The sequence below is a fragment of the Pogona vitticeps genome, chromosome 10, assembly GCF_051106095.1.
Source record: "Pogona vitticeps strain Pit_001003342236 chromosome 10, PviZW2.1, whole genome shotgun sequence".
Lineage (NCBI taxonomy): Eukaryota > Metazoa > Chordata > Lepidosauria > Squamata > Agamidae > Pogona > Pogona vitticeps.
In genome coordinates this window covers 15,448,221-15,466,048 of record NC_135792.1, presented here as the reverse complement: position 1 = coordinate 15,466,048, position 17,828 = coordinate 15,448,221, and the positions used below count along the sequence as shown (strand labels likewise).

The 17,828-nt window shown below is 44.2% G+C and overlaps 1 protein-coding gene across 3 annotated transcripts in view; it reads left to right on the top strand.

Moving 5' to 3' along the window:
- Positions 1–1,385: 1,385 nt before the first annotated feature.
- Positions 1,386–17,828, top strand: part of CENPT (centromere protein T) — a 49,172-nt gene continuing 32,729 nt past the window's right edge. For all 3 annotated transcript variants that reach the window (XM_072980939.2, XM_078380371.1, XM_072980938.2), the window contains exons 1-4: positions 1,386–1,569; positions 2,704–2,812; positions 7,303–7,396; positions 9,297–9,430. In XM_072980939.2, the coding sequence (XP_072837040.2) occupies positions 1,489–1,569; positions 2,704–2,812; positions 7,303–7,396; positions 9,297–9,430 (418 nt within the window). In that variant the 5' untranslated portion in view covers positions 1,386–1,488. The remainder of the gene's footprint in view (positions 1,570–2,703; positions 2,813–7,302; positions 7,397–9,296; positions 9,431–17,828) is intronic.

The following is a 17,828-nucleotide window of genomic DNA, read 5'->3' as shown; positions in this document are numbered from 1 at the left end:
CAAGGATGCATACTAGCCCCCACCTTGTTTAATGTCTACATCAATGGCTTAGTTGGAAATTTAAGTAACCCCAATTTTCACCAACCCAAACTTGCCTCTCGCCCAATTTCAATTCTACTTTATGCTGATGATGGCGTTTTATTGTCAACTACATGCATAGGATTTAGAAGACTTCTGAGATCTTTCTCCACCTACTGTAATGAAGAACAACTAATAATTAACTATGTTAAAACCAAGATTATGGTTGTGAGTAAAAGGAGAATAAAGCACAAATGGTCTCTAAATGGGCACCCTGTAGAGCAAGTAGCATGCTATAAATACCTTGGAATAGTTTTTCACTCTTCAGGATCCTGGCTTACTCATGTAAACCATGCAGCAATGAGTGCCCAGAAAAATACTGGGGCAATAACAAGATTTTTTCATACTGTTGGGGGTAAACATGTACCATTGGTAATACAAGTTTTTAAGGCCAGGGTTATTTCACAAATGCTTTATTGTTCTCAGCTATTCGCTTACACTAATCTACGATCTCTGGAGATTGTACAGACCAAATTTGCGAGAGCCATTCTTGGAGTTCCACCTTGTACTTCCAATGTGGCTCTTCGCTTAGAGGCTGGGTTAATATCCATTAAAGCACAGGCTAAAGTCCTTATGCCTCCTGAACTGGAAATCTCACCTGCCAGCACTGTATCTTATTTCATTTTGGGTTGTCTCATTGTCGGATTTTCAAGATACTGTACAATATATTCATAAATGATTTACTGTTGCCTTGGCTTTGGGCAAGCTGCACAGTCCCAGGTGGCCCCCAGAACAAGGGAATGGTAAACCACTTGAGTACTCTTTACCTAGAAAACCCTAAAAAGAGCCACCATAATTCAAAATTGACTTGACAGCACATCATCATCATCATCATCTTCTATGCAGTAACAACAAAAGTTAGCTTCAGTCACTCCTGGTGTCTCTGACAGATTCTCCACAGGTGTCACCTCTTCCTTTTGCAGCTCTCCATGACTAGCTGATCTCCAGGAGTTTCTCTGCCCCCATCGGCTTTCGAACTATCCATCCTCTGCTGCTGATGTGACCCTTAACCCAGAAGAGGGTGGTTGCATCTAAGTCAGGGGTCTCATCTTTGCGGGTTGTGCCTTGAGTGACCCTGCTAAGAGTTCAGACCGGTGGAATTAAATCTAGCCTTGCTCTTCGCTGCCCTGACACAATCAACCCTTCTCATCATATTAAGGCATGCTTGCAGGAGAGGCCACTCATGCTTTAAAAAGGATAGTTCACTGCAAAACTAGGCGCTCGGGAGGACTACATTTCCCAGCAACGAATGCACGCGCGAGCCGGAAGTGGGGAATATCGCGAGAGGTACTCGGCGCGGCTATTTGAACCGCTGAGCGGGAGAGGAAGTGGCCGTTGTTGTGTGAGAGTTCCTCCTCCCTCTTCGGAGGCTGCTGCTGTGGGCCGAGGGGGGCAGAAGCGGGCAGAGCTATGGCTGCTCGAGGGGGCTTGCGGAAGGAGCAAGAGCCTCCTCAGAAACGGAGGCGGTCTTTGCGTTTGGAAAACAAGAAGGTATTTTTTTTTCGGGGGGTGGGAGCCGGCCAAGCAGCCGCAGAAGATGAACGGTGGAGAGAGAGAGAGGCGGAGGGGGGGGGAGCTGTTGGTGTCGCCAACGGCTTAGCAAACTGGGGAGAGGGAAGGATACGGTTTTGCAGCGGTGTGTGCCCGCGTTGTGCAGTCAGGTCGGAACCTACAGTACTTATAGCGACCCTAGCAGGGTTTTCAAGTGAGATACTGTACGTATTCAAAGAGTGGTTTTGCCAGTTCGACCCCGCCCAACCCCAGTTTCCATGGCTGAGCCGGGATTCGAACCCTGGTCTCCAGAGTTCTAGTCCATCAGTCTATCCAGTACACTACACTGTGCAGTTTGCAACCTTTTAGGACGTATTTACTCATGGATGGTGGAAAGGGGGAGCGGAAGCTGTCACCAGCACCCCAGTTTTTGGAAACCCCCCCCCCCCAGATGTTTACCTGGAAGGCACAACATTTTTGAAGGGCAAGGTAGTTCTTTGTCTTTCTGATTGTTTGAGGTCTCTTATATTTGCTCCCTTGGTGCTGTTTTTGTTACTTGGTACAAAACAAGACTAGGCTTTTACTCTGCCGTAAATTCTACGGTAGAGCAAAATTCTACCACTTTAATTCTGCCTTTTTAAAGGGAGTTTATGAATGGTGTGGCTAATCTTTGCAGCTCTCCCGTATTTTCCCAGTTGTGTGGCTTTTTTAAAAAAAGAGAAAAACTATTTAGGATAAAAGACTGTATAGCTGTGACACGAAGCCCTGATGTAGTATGATCAGAATTTACAAATTTGGTCTACTTGAAGATTTAAAAATAGATAGAAAAGCTTTTTCAGTGAAGTAGTTATGTTGCTCTTTTGCATATGAACAAGTTAGCTACAGCCCACAAAAGCTTATGCCAATAAAACATACAGTCTTAAAGGTGCCACAGAACTCTTTGTGTACAGTACCTTGAAAAGTGTTACTTTGCTAGAAGTATTATGGGTAAGTTAGACCCAGGGAATAGAAATTAATTTTAAACCAATGTAAGTCGTGTTTGTGTGCGCGCACATGCTTTTGAACTTCTGACATGTATTTGTAAGCTTGTACAGTTCCTACTTGGCTTCAGTGCTTGAATTACTATTTCCCCAGAATCTACCCTTCGATTATAAAAGATTTCTGGCCTATCAGGGCCCTACCACTTCCGAAATTACACAGTACGCAACACCTCGGACTCTAATCAAGAAACTGCTACAAACCTGTAAGTAAGGAAAAGATGGGTGGTGTTTGAAGGGAACTTTTAAAAATGAGACACTGTGTTTATAGGATTATATAATTGTTCTTGAAAGAGCTATCATAAAACACAAGGCATCTTTAAAAAAAGCACTGGTTCTGGTCACTATATACAAAGCAAAGCAAAATTGGAAAAATGTGTAGATGGTGTGATAAGCAAGATATGGTCTTTATTAAGGGCACCCTGTCTGGTTTCTTAAACAAACAGACATATTAAAAAGCAGCTGCCTTGGTAAGGCACTGTTCTTTGACTAGCTTTTTAACTATTGAGTAAATTACTTTTTTAAAACATAGATTTTAAGTGTTATATATTTGTATTTCAGACTGCATTCATGTACAGTTGTAGAAATCATATGGACTGTTATGAGGGATCCTTATTCTTGGATTGTTTGATCAGTCCCTTAATCTATGAGCCAATAACAGAATTTGCATTATTGTATTTTTCATGTTACAATAACCTTACAGAAATTTAGACAATTGTTTTGCCATAGTTCTTTTGAAAAATGTCTCTGTGTGCGCATTCTATTAAGTTTCTTAAACATGACTTATTACACCTAACATTTGGAGTTCACTGGCATGAAATATCCCTGCTATTTAATCATTCTGTCATAATATGTCATTATCATTGCCCTCTTCTCTTTCTTCTTATCTGAGTGTGGGATAATTAGAATAGCAAGCATTCTCTCCTGTCAACACTTGGGGTTGGAAGCAAGGCCCTCTAAACATGCATAGTTTGAGGAGAGTTGTTAAAAATGGGAAGTGAAGAAAGGCATTTTTAATTTATCCTAAATTCTAAGTCTTTGAATGTTTTCTTTAGGCTTTTATGAAATTTTGATTAATTAGCAGTATACTTTCCATTGACAGAAATCAACTCATTAGTTGTGCATTCCCCCATCCTTATAAAATGTTAATCTGTACCACTTAGAGCAGTAACTTTCTTCTTCCTATCTTTACACTTTTTTTTCCTGTTCTGAGGTGAGATTGCTGGCAAGGAGCTCTGGCTCTATCAACAACTTTACTTGATTAAAAAGAAAGAAAGAAACATTATCCCAATCCAGATCAAGTTGCCAGGCAAGAACCTGCCATTGTGATTGCTTTTGCCAAGGAATTCCCTGCTGCTGAATGTCCTTCATGAGACATCTCGAGGTTTACAAAATGGTCAAATTGCATGGTTACGACAACAGATTTCCCTGCATCCCCTGATCTAGGTCATTAATAAAAATGTTGAAGGGCACTGGGCCCAGGACTGAGCCCTAGGGTACCTCACTTGTTACCTCCTCTCGATTTGAGAAGGATCTGCTAATCATTGCCCTCTGAGCACGATTATGTAGCCAACTGTATATCCATCTGACAGTTGTTCTATCCAGCTCACATGCAGCTTGCTAATCAAGATTTCATGGGGCACTTTGTCAAAAGCTTTGCTGAAGTCAACATGTATTATGTATACAACATTCCTTCTATCAGGTAGGTTACCCAATCAAAAAATGAGTTTAGGTTAGTCTGGAAGGATTTGTTCTTGAAAGCCATGTTGGCTTCTAATTATTGCTCTATTATTTTCTAGCCGCCTAGAGTGGTCCGGTGGGCCAGATAGGCGGGGTATAAATTAAATAAATAAATAAATAAAATAAGTGCTTGCATAGTGACCATTTTGTAATTTGTTCCATAATTTCCCCTGGGATTGACATCAGGCTGACTGGGTTGTAGTTCCCAGGTTCCTCTTTTTTTTTTTTTTTTTTTTTTTTTTTTTTTTTTTTTTTTTTGCGCTTTTTGAAGATAGGGACATTAGCCCTCCTCCAATCATGCGGCACCTCACCTGGTTCCCATGATTTCAAGAAAATAATGGGCAGCGGTTCTGAGAGTTCTTCAGCCTATTCCTTCAGTACTCTCAAATACAGTTCATCCCTGGATATTTGACCTCATTCAAGGTAATAAGGTACCATGTATAGCTGTGGTCCCCAACCTTGGGCCTCCAGATGTTCTTGGACTACAACTCCCAGAAGCCTTCGCCACCATGTCTTCTGGCCAGAATTTCTGGGAGATGAAGTCCAAGAACATCTGGAGGCCCAAGGTTGGGGACCACTGATGTATAGGACACCCCATGTATAAGACGGCCTTCCCACTTTTCTAACCCAAAATTTATTTCATTGCAAGAAAGTGGAGGGGGAAGACAGGGATTTTTTTGAAAAGCTGCTTTCCCCCTGCACTTTTTGCAAAGAAAGTGGAGGGGGAAAGCACTTTCCTTGTACAGGTAATAAAGTGGAGGGGGAAAGCGATTCCTGCTTTCTAAAGTGGACTGGGGAAGCAGGAATCGCTTTCCCCTTCCACTTTCTTTGCAAAACATAGAGCTGGAAAGCAACTTTTTGCAAAGAAAGTGGAGGGGGAATCGCTTTCCCCCCTCCACTTTCATTGCAAAAAGTGGAGGGGGAAAGCAGCTTTTTGCAAAGAATGTGGAGGGGAAAAGCAGGAATCACTTTCCCTCCCCATTTTCTTTGCAAAACGTGGAGGGGGAAAGCAATTTTTTCAAAAAAAAGTGGAAGGGGAAAGGAGGAATTGCTTTCCCCCTCCACTTTCTTGTGAGGAAAGCAGAGGGGGGAAGGAGGGATCAAAGCCCTTTGACTCCCCTTACTTCCATGTATAAAATGACCTTCATTTTTTCCGCTAATTATTTTAGGAAAAAGTGTTTTATACACAGAAAAATGAGCTATTTGTTTATCAATCTCCTGTTGCAATCCTGTCCTTGCACTTAACATTTGTCTGGAGTCCTTTGGGAAAAGACTGAGCTAAAATAGGAGTTGAGCACTTCTGACTTTTCTTTATCTGTTGTCATTTTTCCATCTCCATTGAGTAGCTTTTTCTTTTTGCTGCATACATACCTGAAGAATGTTTTTTGTTGCTTTTAGAGTCTCTTTCAAACCTCAGCTGATTCTCGGCTTTTCCCCTCCTAATGACATCCCTGCAATTCCTTGCTGTTTGTGACCTGTCCTTCTTTTCACTTCGTATATACCGTATTTTTCGCACCATAAGACGCACTTTTTCCCCACAAAACGGGGGGGTGGTGGAAAGTCTGTGCGTCTTATGGAGCAAAGAAAACAGATTATATTTTCCTGTTTTCTTCTCCTAAAAAATTGGTGCGTCTTATGGAAAGGTGCGTCTTATGGAGCGAAAAATACGGTATGTCCTTTTTTGTTTTCAGATCTTTTCTGAGCTTTTTATGAAACTACACTGGCCTATTTGCTATCTCCAACCTTTTTTTGTGTAGGAATTGTTTGTAGTTGTGACTTCGGAATTTCCTATTTTAGAAACTCCCACCCTTCTTGGAGTCCTTTTCTTGTTAGGATCTCCTGCCATGAGACCTTACTTATCCTTATTCTGAATTTATTAAAATAGGTGTTTTTAAAATCCAGCATATATGTGTGGCTACACTCTGCTTTGGTTTCCTATGAAATCAAAAATTCTAGTAGAACATGGTCACTCACCCAGAGTTCCCCTTGCTGCCCCTTCCTCCACCAACTCATCTCTGTTGGTTAGAGTCAAGTCAAGGATAGCTAGTCTTCTAGTGTATTTCTCCACTTTTTGTAAGGGAATATTATCAGCCACACAAATCAGGAATTTCTTGGAAGGACCATACTTGGCAGAGTTTGCCTCCCAATGTATATCTGGATAACTGAAATCTCTCCTCACACTACATGAAATGTCTGAAATCCTTGCAATTTCTTTATCAAAGATTTCATCCACATCCTCTCCTTGATTTGACAGTCATTAGTAGACTCTAACTACCATGTTCTTTTGTTTATCACCCCAACTACATTGATCCAGATACTCTCAATGGGACAGCCAGTCTCCTCCTCCTATATCTCTGTGCAGGAATGTGTATTTTTGACGTATGCTGCAACTGTTTGGTACGTTTCTCTTATTGTGTGTACGGCTTCATCTCTCTCCACCTCTGTGTTTGTGTCTCCCACTTCCAATTCACTGCCTGATGAAGTTCTTCATGTTGTGGCCAAACACATTCTTCCCAGTTTTTGTGAAGTACCAGTCATCTCTTACTAGAGTCCATCTCCTAGGAAGCTTAGCCTGTGGTTCCAAAAACCGTATCTCTCACTTCAACACCACCTTCCTAGCCAGTCATTCGCTAGGAGTATTTTCCTTTCCTTTTCTATTCCTCTTCCAAGTACTGGTAGGATGGATGAGAAAACTATCTGGGTCCAAAAGTCCTTAAGTTTCCTTCAGAGAGCTTCAAAGTCTGGTGTGATCTCTTTGAAGTTACTCTTGACTATGTTTTTGTATACCCAGCTGCTAATTATAGCTCTAAGTAAATGATATAAAAAAATTTGGAGTGGTTTTTTTTTGTTATTGATTGGTTGATTGATTGCTTCTCTAGCACTTGTCTAGCTCAGATTCCTGCTGGAGTTTTAATTTAGAAAACTTTAAACATGCAACTTGATATACTTTTGACAGTGCCAGTAACTTCTCCACTTGTTCCTGTTAAACCCGATACCTCCAAACCAGCAGAGCCCGTTGTTCAACTCCCTTCAGAACATATTCCTTGCAGGTAAATGACTTTTTGTCTATTTACAATAAATAATCCAAGTAATTTGAATAAATCCTTGGGGTTCCACACCATCAAAATTTCCGTTCTTTTTTCCTGATTTGACAGTTGAGTAGGATAAAGAAGTATAATGGTAACCACGTGGAAAAGTTTAACTTACATTTGACAAAGGGAACCTCTCTAAGCATGTCTATAAATCCACCAATTCTTTCTTAAATATATTCATAATTTGACTAAAATGACAACAAAAATAAATGTTTTCCCTTTTCTATTACTGGTACTCTTTTGCTATACAGTGGTGCCTCGCATAGCGACGATAATCGGTGCAGCAAAAATCGCTGCCAAGCGATTTCGTCGCTTTGCAATATGAAAAAGCCCATAGGAATGCATTGAAACCCCTTCAATACGTTCCTATGGGCTTAAAACTCGCCTTAAAGCAAAAATCCTCCATACAGCGGCCATTTTCGCTGCCTGGTAAGCGAGGAATCCGTCCCAGAAAACAGTGGGTGGCCATTTTGGAACCGCCGATCAGCTGTTAGAAAATCATTGTTTTGCGATGATAGGTAAGTGAAACGGTACCAATCATCGCAAAGTGATTTTTCCCCATTTAGAACATCGCAAAAGTCCGTCCCTATGCGATTTCATCGTTAAAGGGGGCGCCCGTTAAGTGAGGCACCACCATATTCTGTTTAATGACAAGCATAAATTTGTTCAATCTCCAAAATGGAAAGACAAAGATGCATTTGGATACAACATTTCTTTAATAGCATGAATCAAATCAATTTAATAGCATAAAGAACAGTTAGGAACAATGTCTCCTGCCTGGTTTCAGTTGGTTACTCATTTCATAGCTATGTGGTCATTGCAGGAGCAATGAGCTCTCATTTTGAATAATTCATCTTAGTTATGGCTGATAACAAGAGAGGTTAAATTATATAATCTTCTAATGGGTTTTTTGGGTGTGAGTATGGGGGGAAAATGTCCCGTGGTGTCAAGTCATGGGAATATAGTATGAATATTGTTTACTGACCCTATAAGAGAAAAAGTGGGATACTTTTCCAAACAAATCCAGTTCCTGTAAACTGAAAGGGATAATAATGAATTGATGTAGCATTTTTTGGTTATAGATATTTTACTTCATCACAATCTTTCTACAAATCTATGAAGGACTCTAGGGCAGAGGATTTCCTTCATTCTAATGAAAGGAAAGCAGCGCTCAAAAATATTGTTCCTTGACACTGTGTTCTTGGGGCACTCGGGCGTCTTCAGCCCATCATTCCAGGAGTGCAATGTTGCAAATTTTGTGTATGCCATTATGTGACAAATAAATGTTCCATAGATTTTCACAGAATACCAATTGAAAGCCTTGCTAAAGTACATAAGATAGCAAGCAGAATCTTATGAGTGCACAGTAATAAATAATGAGAATAAATCCAACCCCAGTATTACTTTGTTTTGTTATTACATTGATATCTATAAATATCTGCTCCCGGAAATACCTAATTTTTGTACAAGTCCATCACGTGGAGGCAGGAACACATTTCCTGGCACCCTGTCCAAAACTTAGTCATGGAATGATTGTTTGAAGCTACAGTACATAAAGGAAAATGAAATAACTCCACCCCAAGAGTCCTTTACTGATTTGTGGAAAGAGTGAACTGAAAAAAAAATCAAATAAACGTAGTCTCGGCCCTGATATTAGTGCTCCTGAACAATATTAATTCCCCTCTTCAGTTCTACTATACTGTAATTTTCCTGTTTTCCATCTAAGGAGTCACATTCACAGAGAGATTCACCGATAGAATGACCTTCAAATGCCTTCAAATTGAATGGGGAGATGTTGGCACATTTCCTGATAGATTATACAGTATTGCCTCCACTAAAGTCATATTTTATCTTCTAGTGACATAGAAATCAGTTTGTCTGAATCTGCACCCAAAAAGAAGTGTCAGACTTCATTGCTCAAAACTAAGTCAAAAAAGATTAGTCTATCTGAGTTTGAGAAAGGTCTCAATAAGCAGTTTGACTCAAACACAGGTGAGTGAAACCTTTGATTATTAGATACATCAGAAAATCTGAAGAATTTATTAATTCTGTTGGTCTAAGATAAATGGATGAGGGAAACTGCTGAAGTATGTTTTGTATTTTCCTCTTTTTTTTGGAACATGGGGCAGTTAAAAAACGAACAAGTAAGAATGCCAAACTAAGGCCACAGCTCTAACCAAACTCGTTGTTCTGATGGTTAATAAATGAGCAGGGTGGCATAAAACCAAATCCTCATGCCAGCACTAAAATTCAGCCGAAATGTGCAAAGTTGTCCACAGCACAATCAGAGATTGACAACACAGGCAAACTGATGTTAAAAAAAAATTGGGATTGTCGGGGGGGGGTAGGTAAAAGCTGGAGGAGTATAAAACAGACTTCTTGATAAAAATTGATGCCAGAAACAGCTGGAATATGCTGGACCAACATCCAAACAATATTGAACCCAATGGATATTGCTCTTTCATTACACCTTTATTACCCCTCCCCCCAAAAACCCAGCCAGAACGGAACACAATGGCACATAATGGCAACTTTCAAGTAGGAAACTGGTGCAAATGCTTGTCATCTCCTGGACTGACTATTGTAACACTCTCTATGTGGAGCTTCCCTTGAGGCTGATCCAGAGACTGCAGCAGGTCCAGAATGCAGTAACAGACTGGTGGCTGGTGTGAGGTTATTTGATCACATTATTCCAGTTTTGGCTCGCCTTTGCTGGTTATCCATTCTGTCCCAGATTAGGTTGAACTTTCTGATGTTCACATATAAAGAAAGCCTTCCAGAATTTGGCACCACACTGCTTATTGGAGAATCTCTCCCCAGTGTTATCTGTCTGACCACCAGATCCTCACATACGATGCTCCTCTGTGTTGCCATTTCAAGGGAAGCCCAGAAATCTTCTAAGACGCCTTCTTCACATTGGCACCAGCTCTGTGGAACCAGCTCCAAATGGAGTGGCATCTTGCCCCCCCCCCCGCCAATGTGTAAAAGACATATTTAAAAACTGCTTTTTGGGGAGGCTTTCCATAAAAACTCTGCCTGATGTAAAACCTGTCTACATTCTCATAGAGATAAAGTTCCTGGTAACACAGGTGGTTTTGGTGGTTTTGTGCCTTTTACTGTTTTTATCTGTTTATCTTCTGGCTATTTTACTTGTTGTGAACTACCCAGAATAGTGCATTGCACTAATGGGGCAGTGCATGTGTATAAATAAAACACAATCAAATTCACCATAAAAAGGTGTCCAGATGAGATACATATGCAGCAAGCCACATATCGTCTGCAGAAACAACTCTGGTACACATTCTGGGCAGAAAATCAATATTGCAAAAAAACAGCCTGGAACTGAGATTTCCAAGTAGGACAACCCAACCAAATTCACCAGACCCATCCAGCTAAAGGGAACAGATGGAAGCAACCATGAAACACCCCCAGGGGCAACATTCCAGTACCTGTCCCAGACAGAAAATTGGTCTTGCGAAAACCAGCCCAGAATGGCATCTTCCCAGTAGGCCAGCCCAACCAAATTGATCTGCCCTTCCAGCTAGAGGTGATTGATGTTACCAGCCAAAAAATGCTCCCAGATACAACATTCCAGTACCTGTTCTAGTCAGAAGATCAATATTGTGAAAAACAGCTTGGAAGAGTCATTTCTGAATAAGCCAGCCCAATCAAATTCACTTGCCCCATCTGCTAGAGTAGACTGATGCATCCAGCCAAAACAAAAAAAACCCAAAAATCCCAAGAACAACATTTTATTTATTTATTTATTTAACTTATATGCCATCCACTGTACCTGGTCCTGACAGAAAATCAATATAGTGAAGCACAGCCTAGAGCAGTGACTTCCAAGGAGGGCATCCAAATGTAATTCAATTATTCCTTGCATTTTCCCATTCAATTCTGTTTGACTGGAGAATGTGTTTCCCTTATCCGCCTTATAAACTGCTGTTTTGAGATGCTATACAGAAAATAGTTTTTCAGCCCAGAAAAAAACCTTCTTATAGTTCCTGTGGATCATTTGTGGCTACTTACGATTTACATGATAGGTATGATGTATTCATATGGGACATGATGGCGCTGTGAGTTAAACTGCAGAAGCCTCTGCTGCAAGGCCAGAAGACTAGCCATCATAAGATTGAATCCACGTGATGGAGTGAGCTCCCGTCGCTTGTCTCAGCTCCTGCCAACCTAACCGTTCAAAAGCATGTAAAAATGCGAGTAGATAAATAGGTGCCACCACAGTGGAAAGATCACGGCGCTCCGGGTCTAGTTGCGCTGGCCACGGAAACGGTATACGGACAAACGGTGGCTCTACAGCTTGGAGACAGGGATGAGCACTGCACCCTAGAGTCGGACACGACTGGACTAACTGTCATGGGGAACCTTTACCTTTATGATGTATTCAGAAGTTGCAGTTCCAGGATGCTTTCTGGAATGTAGGACTTTGGCCAAGAAAAGATACTAGAATATGGTACCTTAGGATGTTTTGTTGCTAGAACTGGGACCAAATTCTAAAAATGATGATTTTCCATTATTTGTAATTCATCAAGGTCGCCAAATCGCCAATTGGCACCGTCCCACCATCAAGGTCGCCAATTGGCACCGTGCCTGCTCGTGTTAGAAGAACGATGGACAGATGCTTAAAAGCTGTTCATTGTTCTGAGACAGTGACCAACCCCCAGTATCGAGGTAGCCAGACCAGTCGCCCCTCCACTCTACGCTTGGTGTTGTTGAATGCCAGGTCTGTATCCAATAAGGCCCAGGTAATTCAAGACCTTATCCTGGAGGAGGATGCAGACCTGGCATGCATAACCAAAACATGGATTGGTGGAGAAGGGGGTCCCCCCCTAGCACTCATCTGTCCGCCCGGTTATGCTGTCCAACACCAGGGTAGACTGGAGGGTAGGGGGGGGAGTAGCCATTGTCTATAAATCCAGCTTGGAGGTTGCTAGGCGCTCTTCGGTGGTAAAGCCGGGTCTTGAGGTTCTCCACGTGTCGATTGGGACTAGGGATGGTATTGTGATCTTGCTGGGTTACCGTGCTCCCCGCGACCCAGCCATTTCCCTACCGGAGCTGGTGGACTTTGTCTCTGTGGCACTGTTGGGTTCCCCGAGGCTATTAGTTTTGGGGATTTCAACATGCATGCGGGGGCAGAGACTTCCAGGCCAGCTCTTGAGTTCTTGGAGACCATGGCCTTCTTGAACATGTCCCAACATGTCAACGGCCCCACCCACGTGGGTGGCCACACACTGGATCTGGTTTTTTCCACCAATGGGGGCGAGAGTGGTCCGATGGTGACTGACCTCAAGTCGGTACGCTTGTCATGGTCGGACCACCACCTAATAAAATGCACCCTCAAAATGGCTGTCCCCCCTCGCAAGGAGCAGGGACCTATTGTCATGGTCCGCCCTCGAAGGCTACTGGATCCGGTCGGATTCCAGGATGCCATGAGAGGTGTTACGGCTGACCTGGCTGGCGGTCCTGTGGAGGCTCTGGTTGACGGCTGGTCTGCTGCCGCAGCTAGGGCTGTAGACATGATCGCTCCTAAACGCCCTCTCCGTCGCAGAGACCGTCCGGCGCCATGGTTTAACCAGGATCTCCGGGCGTTGAAGCGGGTCAGGAGACGGCTAGAGCGCAAATGGAGAAAGGACCCGACGGATTATAATTGGATAGCTGTCAAGGTCGCTACTAACCTTTACCTGGCTAAGGTAAAGTCTGCCAGTCAAGCATACTTCGCTAGCCGGATAAGCGAAGCGTCCAATCAGCAGGCGGAACTTTTCCGTATAGTATGCGACCTATCCGGACTTGGTCCGAGTGATGGGCCTCCCCCTAGTTTCTCACCGGACCAATTTGCAGCATTTTTAAAATCGAAAGTGGAGGCCATCCGCCGAGACCTTTCTCCTTTTTTGAATACAGTGAGTCGAGCAGAGATGTCCAGCGCTCCGTCTTGCCCGGTGATTTTCAACTCCTTTCAGCCTGTTACGCCTGACTCTGTGGCCAGGGTGCTTGACCACTGTCGTGCCACCTCCTCCTCCTTGGACCCTTGCCCGGCCTGGCTATTCAAAGCAGCCAGGCCTTCAACAACGGGATGGGCCACTGTAATGATTAATGGGTCTTTCCTTGAGGGCAGGTTTCCCTCCGCCCTCAAGGAGACACTCATTAGGCCCATTAGGAAGAAACCTAGTTTGGCGGCGGATGAAATTGGCAATTATAGGCCCGTCGCCAATGTTTCTTTCTTAAGCAAGGTGGTTGAGAGGGTGGTGGCCGACCAGCTTCAGGCGCTCTTGGATGAAACAGAAGCCCTGGATCCATTTCAGTCGGGCTTCAGGCCACGCCACGGCACAGAAATGGCATTGGTCGCCCTGTGTGATGATCTATTGAGGGAGGCTGACAGGGGCAAAGTGTCTCTGCTGGTCCTCCTCGATATCTGTGGCCTTTGATACCATTGACAACGGTATCCTCCTGGGGAGGCTCTCTGAGTTGGGAATAGGTGGCCTGGCATTGGCCTGGCTCCGTTCCTTCTTGGAGGACCGTCCCCAGAGAGTGCAGCTTGGGGAGAGTCTCGGCCCCGTGGAGCCTCAATTGTGGGGTTCCACAGGGGTCGATTATCTCCCCAATGCTGTTCAACATCTATATGAGGCCGCTGGGTGGGGTCATCAGGGATTGTGGAGCCTTGTGTCATCAGTATGCTGACGACACCCAGCTCTACATCTCCTTTTCACCAACTGCAGGAGATGCCGTTCTGTTCCTTCAGCGCTGCCTGGAGACCGTACTGCAATGGATGCAGGAGAACGGGCTAAGGCTGAACCCGGACAAGACGGAGGTACTGAGGGTGGGCGCCCCCACAGTTGGGGATTTGGGAAGCTCCCTCTCTTTTGGGGGGTTGACTCTGCCCACCAGGGATGGGGTCCGCAGCTTGGGGATCCATCTGGACGCGGTGCTTACTATGGAATTCCAGGTAGCGTCGGTGGTACGTACTGCCTTTTTTCATCTCGGGCGGATAGCCCAGCTGTGGTCCTACCTTGATGTTGGGGCGCTCACCACCTTGGTGCATGCGCTCATAATCTCAAGATTAGACTACTGTAATGCACTGTACGTGGGGCTACCTTTGAGGCTGATGTGGAAACTCCAGGTGGTGCAGAATGCGGCGGCCAGATTACTTAGTGGAGTGAAAAAATTCCAACATATCTCACCCACTCTGGCCGCATTGCATTGGCTGCCCATCCGTTTCCACATCGACTTCAAAGTGATGATGCTCACGTACAAAGCCCTAAAAGGTTTAGGGCCTCGATACTTGGCGGAACGCCTACTCCCACCAAGATCTACCCGTGTAACTTGTGCGAGCCAGGAGGTGAGGCTGAGGAGCCTAATGCCGAGAGAGGCCCGGAAGGAAAAGACAAGAAATTGGACCTTCTCGGCGGTGGCTCCTCGCCTCTGGAACAACTTACCTCCTGAGATTTGCGTGGCACCCTCGCTGGGTATCTTTAAGAATCAATTAAAAACATGGCTGTTTCGGCAGGCCTTTCCATCAGATAATCCCTGACGCCCCTTAACATCTTTTTTCCTCTCTTATTGTTCCTCCCACCTTGTGTGATGTCTTACCATTTAATAATTGTTTTATATATTAATTTTATTGTGTTATTTATGTTGTTAGCCGCCTAGAGTGGTCCTGACGCGACTAGATAGGCGGGATATCAAATAAATAAATAAATAAATAAATAAATAAATAAATAAATAAATAAATAAATAAATAAATAAATACAAATATTTTTGATGAAATTATGAATTAATTTGTGTTCACTTTAGAACATTATAAAACGGGCCCCTAGGTGCCTAGAGGAATCAAATTCCCAGGGCTGCTTCCTCTCACTCTATTCTATAAGCCCTGCAAATTTGATGGTTTTGGTTTTGGACGTCTGTGTTATATATCCACAAGGAGGGCCCTCCCAGGAAATTTCCCCCAGGTACTTTGGAACCTTCTGTTTGATTTTGGTTTCTCTATGTATGTCTTGTGTCTAAAGGCTCTCCAAGTTTGGTGAAGATTGCGTTTTGGATATCCAAGTTATTTACCCACAAATTGGGTCCCCCCAGGAAAGTGACACACTCAGCTGTCAAAATTTGCCACCAGGCACGCAGGTGGATGGCATAGAGGTAATTTGGTTTGCCTCCAGTGGCTTTTTAGCTGGGTGTGCCCCAACAAGGCATTTTGCATTGAAGTAGGGTTTGTCCCTAGCAGGATCAAGGGCGTTTGGAGTTTTTGGCAGCATAGACCCCGAGCTGGCACTGAGGTGTTTGGCATTTCGGGAGGCTGTCCCCCTGCAGAACCAGAGGCTTCTGACATTTTGGCAGCATGTTGCCCCCAGCAGGCACTTAAATGTTTGGTATTCAGGTAGGGATTTCCCCCGGCAGGATCAGAGGCGTTTGCCATTTTGGCAGTATACGACCCCTGCAGGCACTGATGTGTTTGGTACTGAGGTAGTGTTTGCCTCCAACACAATACCTGATTCCAGAGAACGATTGAGGGCATGAATCAGGGGGATTACCTCTTCTAGTGTTGCTGCATAGCTACACAAGATATCAGTGGTCTCTTGAAAGGGCTTGAGCACGTCCACCATCTGGGAGAAGGTCAGACGGTTCATGGCACTGATGCCCGTCTGTCATCCCCCGGGCAGAACAGGCATGGAGGACATGATGTCCTCCAGAATGGTCTTCTGCTCCACTAGGCCAGACAACCGTGGTGTAGGTGGAGTTCCATCTGCTGGGCAGGTCCGTCAGGATAATGTGTCTCTCCTGCCCCAAGTCCTCCTGCCCCAAGTCCTCCTGCCTCTCACACAGCTGGTGGGCAGCTTTCAGACAGCATGAGAAGTGGCCCACCAATTGGCAGTATTGCTTCAGGAATGCCTGTGTCTGCCAGGTGCCTGTGTCTCATTCAGGCTTGACATGGCTGCCCAGGCCACTGGCCTCGTGCACTACTAGGTATAATTTGTGTGCCGTGCACATGATGCCCTCTAAGCCTGCCGTGTTCAATATTGCCAATATGTTCCACCCTGCATCCGTGCTCATGTGCCCATGGATGACCTCCCGTTCCAGTGCCCACTGCTGCAGCATGCACAAGAACTCATTGGCAATGTTCCTCCCCATTTTCTGAGTCTCCATGTGCCACGTCTTCAGCAGTACGGACCTGTAGCCCAGTGGTAGGACAAAGCCCCCCCCTGCGGCACTGTCAGTGATGTCCTACCACTCCTCAGGTCGCCCAGTTGCTATCAGTGGGCCGTGAGTGAGAGGTACCCGTGGTGACCTCCACAGGTCTGCCGTGCAGTGCACCTTACACCCCTGTGCCTGTGAGAGCTGGTCATGGACCACCTCCCTCATAGAGTCAGAGAGCAGGGCAGTACTCTAGGACTGAGGGTTCTCTGGGGGAGGGATCATACCAGGGGGCAAAAAATGCAGCAACTGGCAAAAGGTTGGGGCTTCAACAGTGGACGTCTGAGCAGGGCAATCATCTCAGTTGAGGGCCATTGCAGACCCAATGGGTGCAGCTTCATGGAGCGTGGCCTGCTTCACGCTCCCAGCTCCTGCAACTTTTGGAAGGCGGCGCCTGTGGTAAAAGCGTTCCTTAGAACTGCCTTTACACGAGACAGAGAGGGATTCAGAATGATCAGTCCCTATTGCCAGCAAAACCGGGTCCTGTAATTTTGCTCTAGGCGACTTCTCACTCCTTCACCCAAGTCTGTCTCGATTTTAAATAAACAATCTGGAAGGTCTGCTCTTCCTCTTTTATTACTTTAGGACCCTCATTTGGTAGCGTAATGTAGCCAGATCAAAACAATCCTAGTTCTAAAATATCCAATTTACTACAGTAGCTTGGTCTAAACAAGGAGACAGCTTACAGACAATTTGTCTTTTTTATATTTTATTACAAAAGATATCATTTCAACAAGCTCATTTTAACGTCATTCAGTATTTCCAAAATAACCCCCAGCCTTAGCCATCAGTTATTTCCTCTATAAAGTGAAAACAATAAACAGTCTAGCTATATCTTAAATAAGCATTCTTACGCAATCTCAAAATAAAGTCCTGTCGGCTGCATTTCTCTCTGTGTCGTCTCTCTCCCTTCCATCTCTTCTCCGTCCTTCTCCTTCCGTCTCTCTTCGCCCATCTTTCTTAAATTAAGAAGTTATGTCCTTGTCCATCGGAGTTGAGATAAGATAAGGGTCAGCTTGCTCTTAACTTTTTTTTTCTTTAGCTGGAGAAGAACTGACCTTGTACATTTTTCTCTCTAATTAGCACCTGGACACAAGCAGATTTCTAGCTTTTTTCGTTGCAGCTCTGAAATAAATCCTATGAAATACAACTCTATTCTATTTTCATAATCAAATTCATGACACGC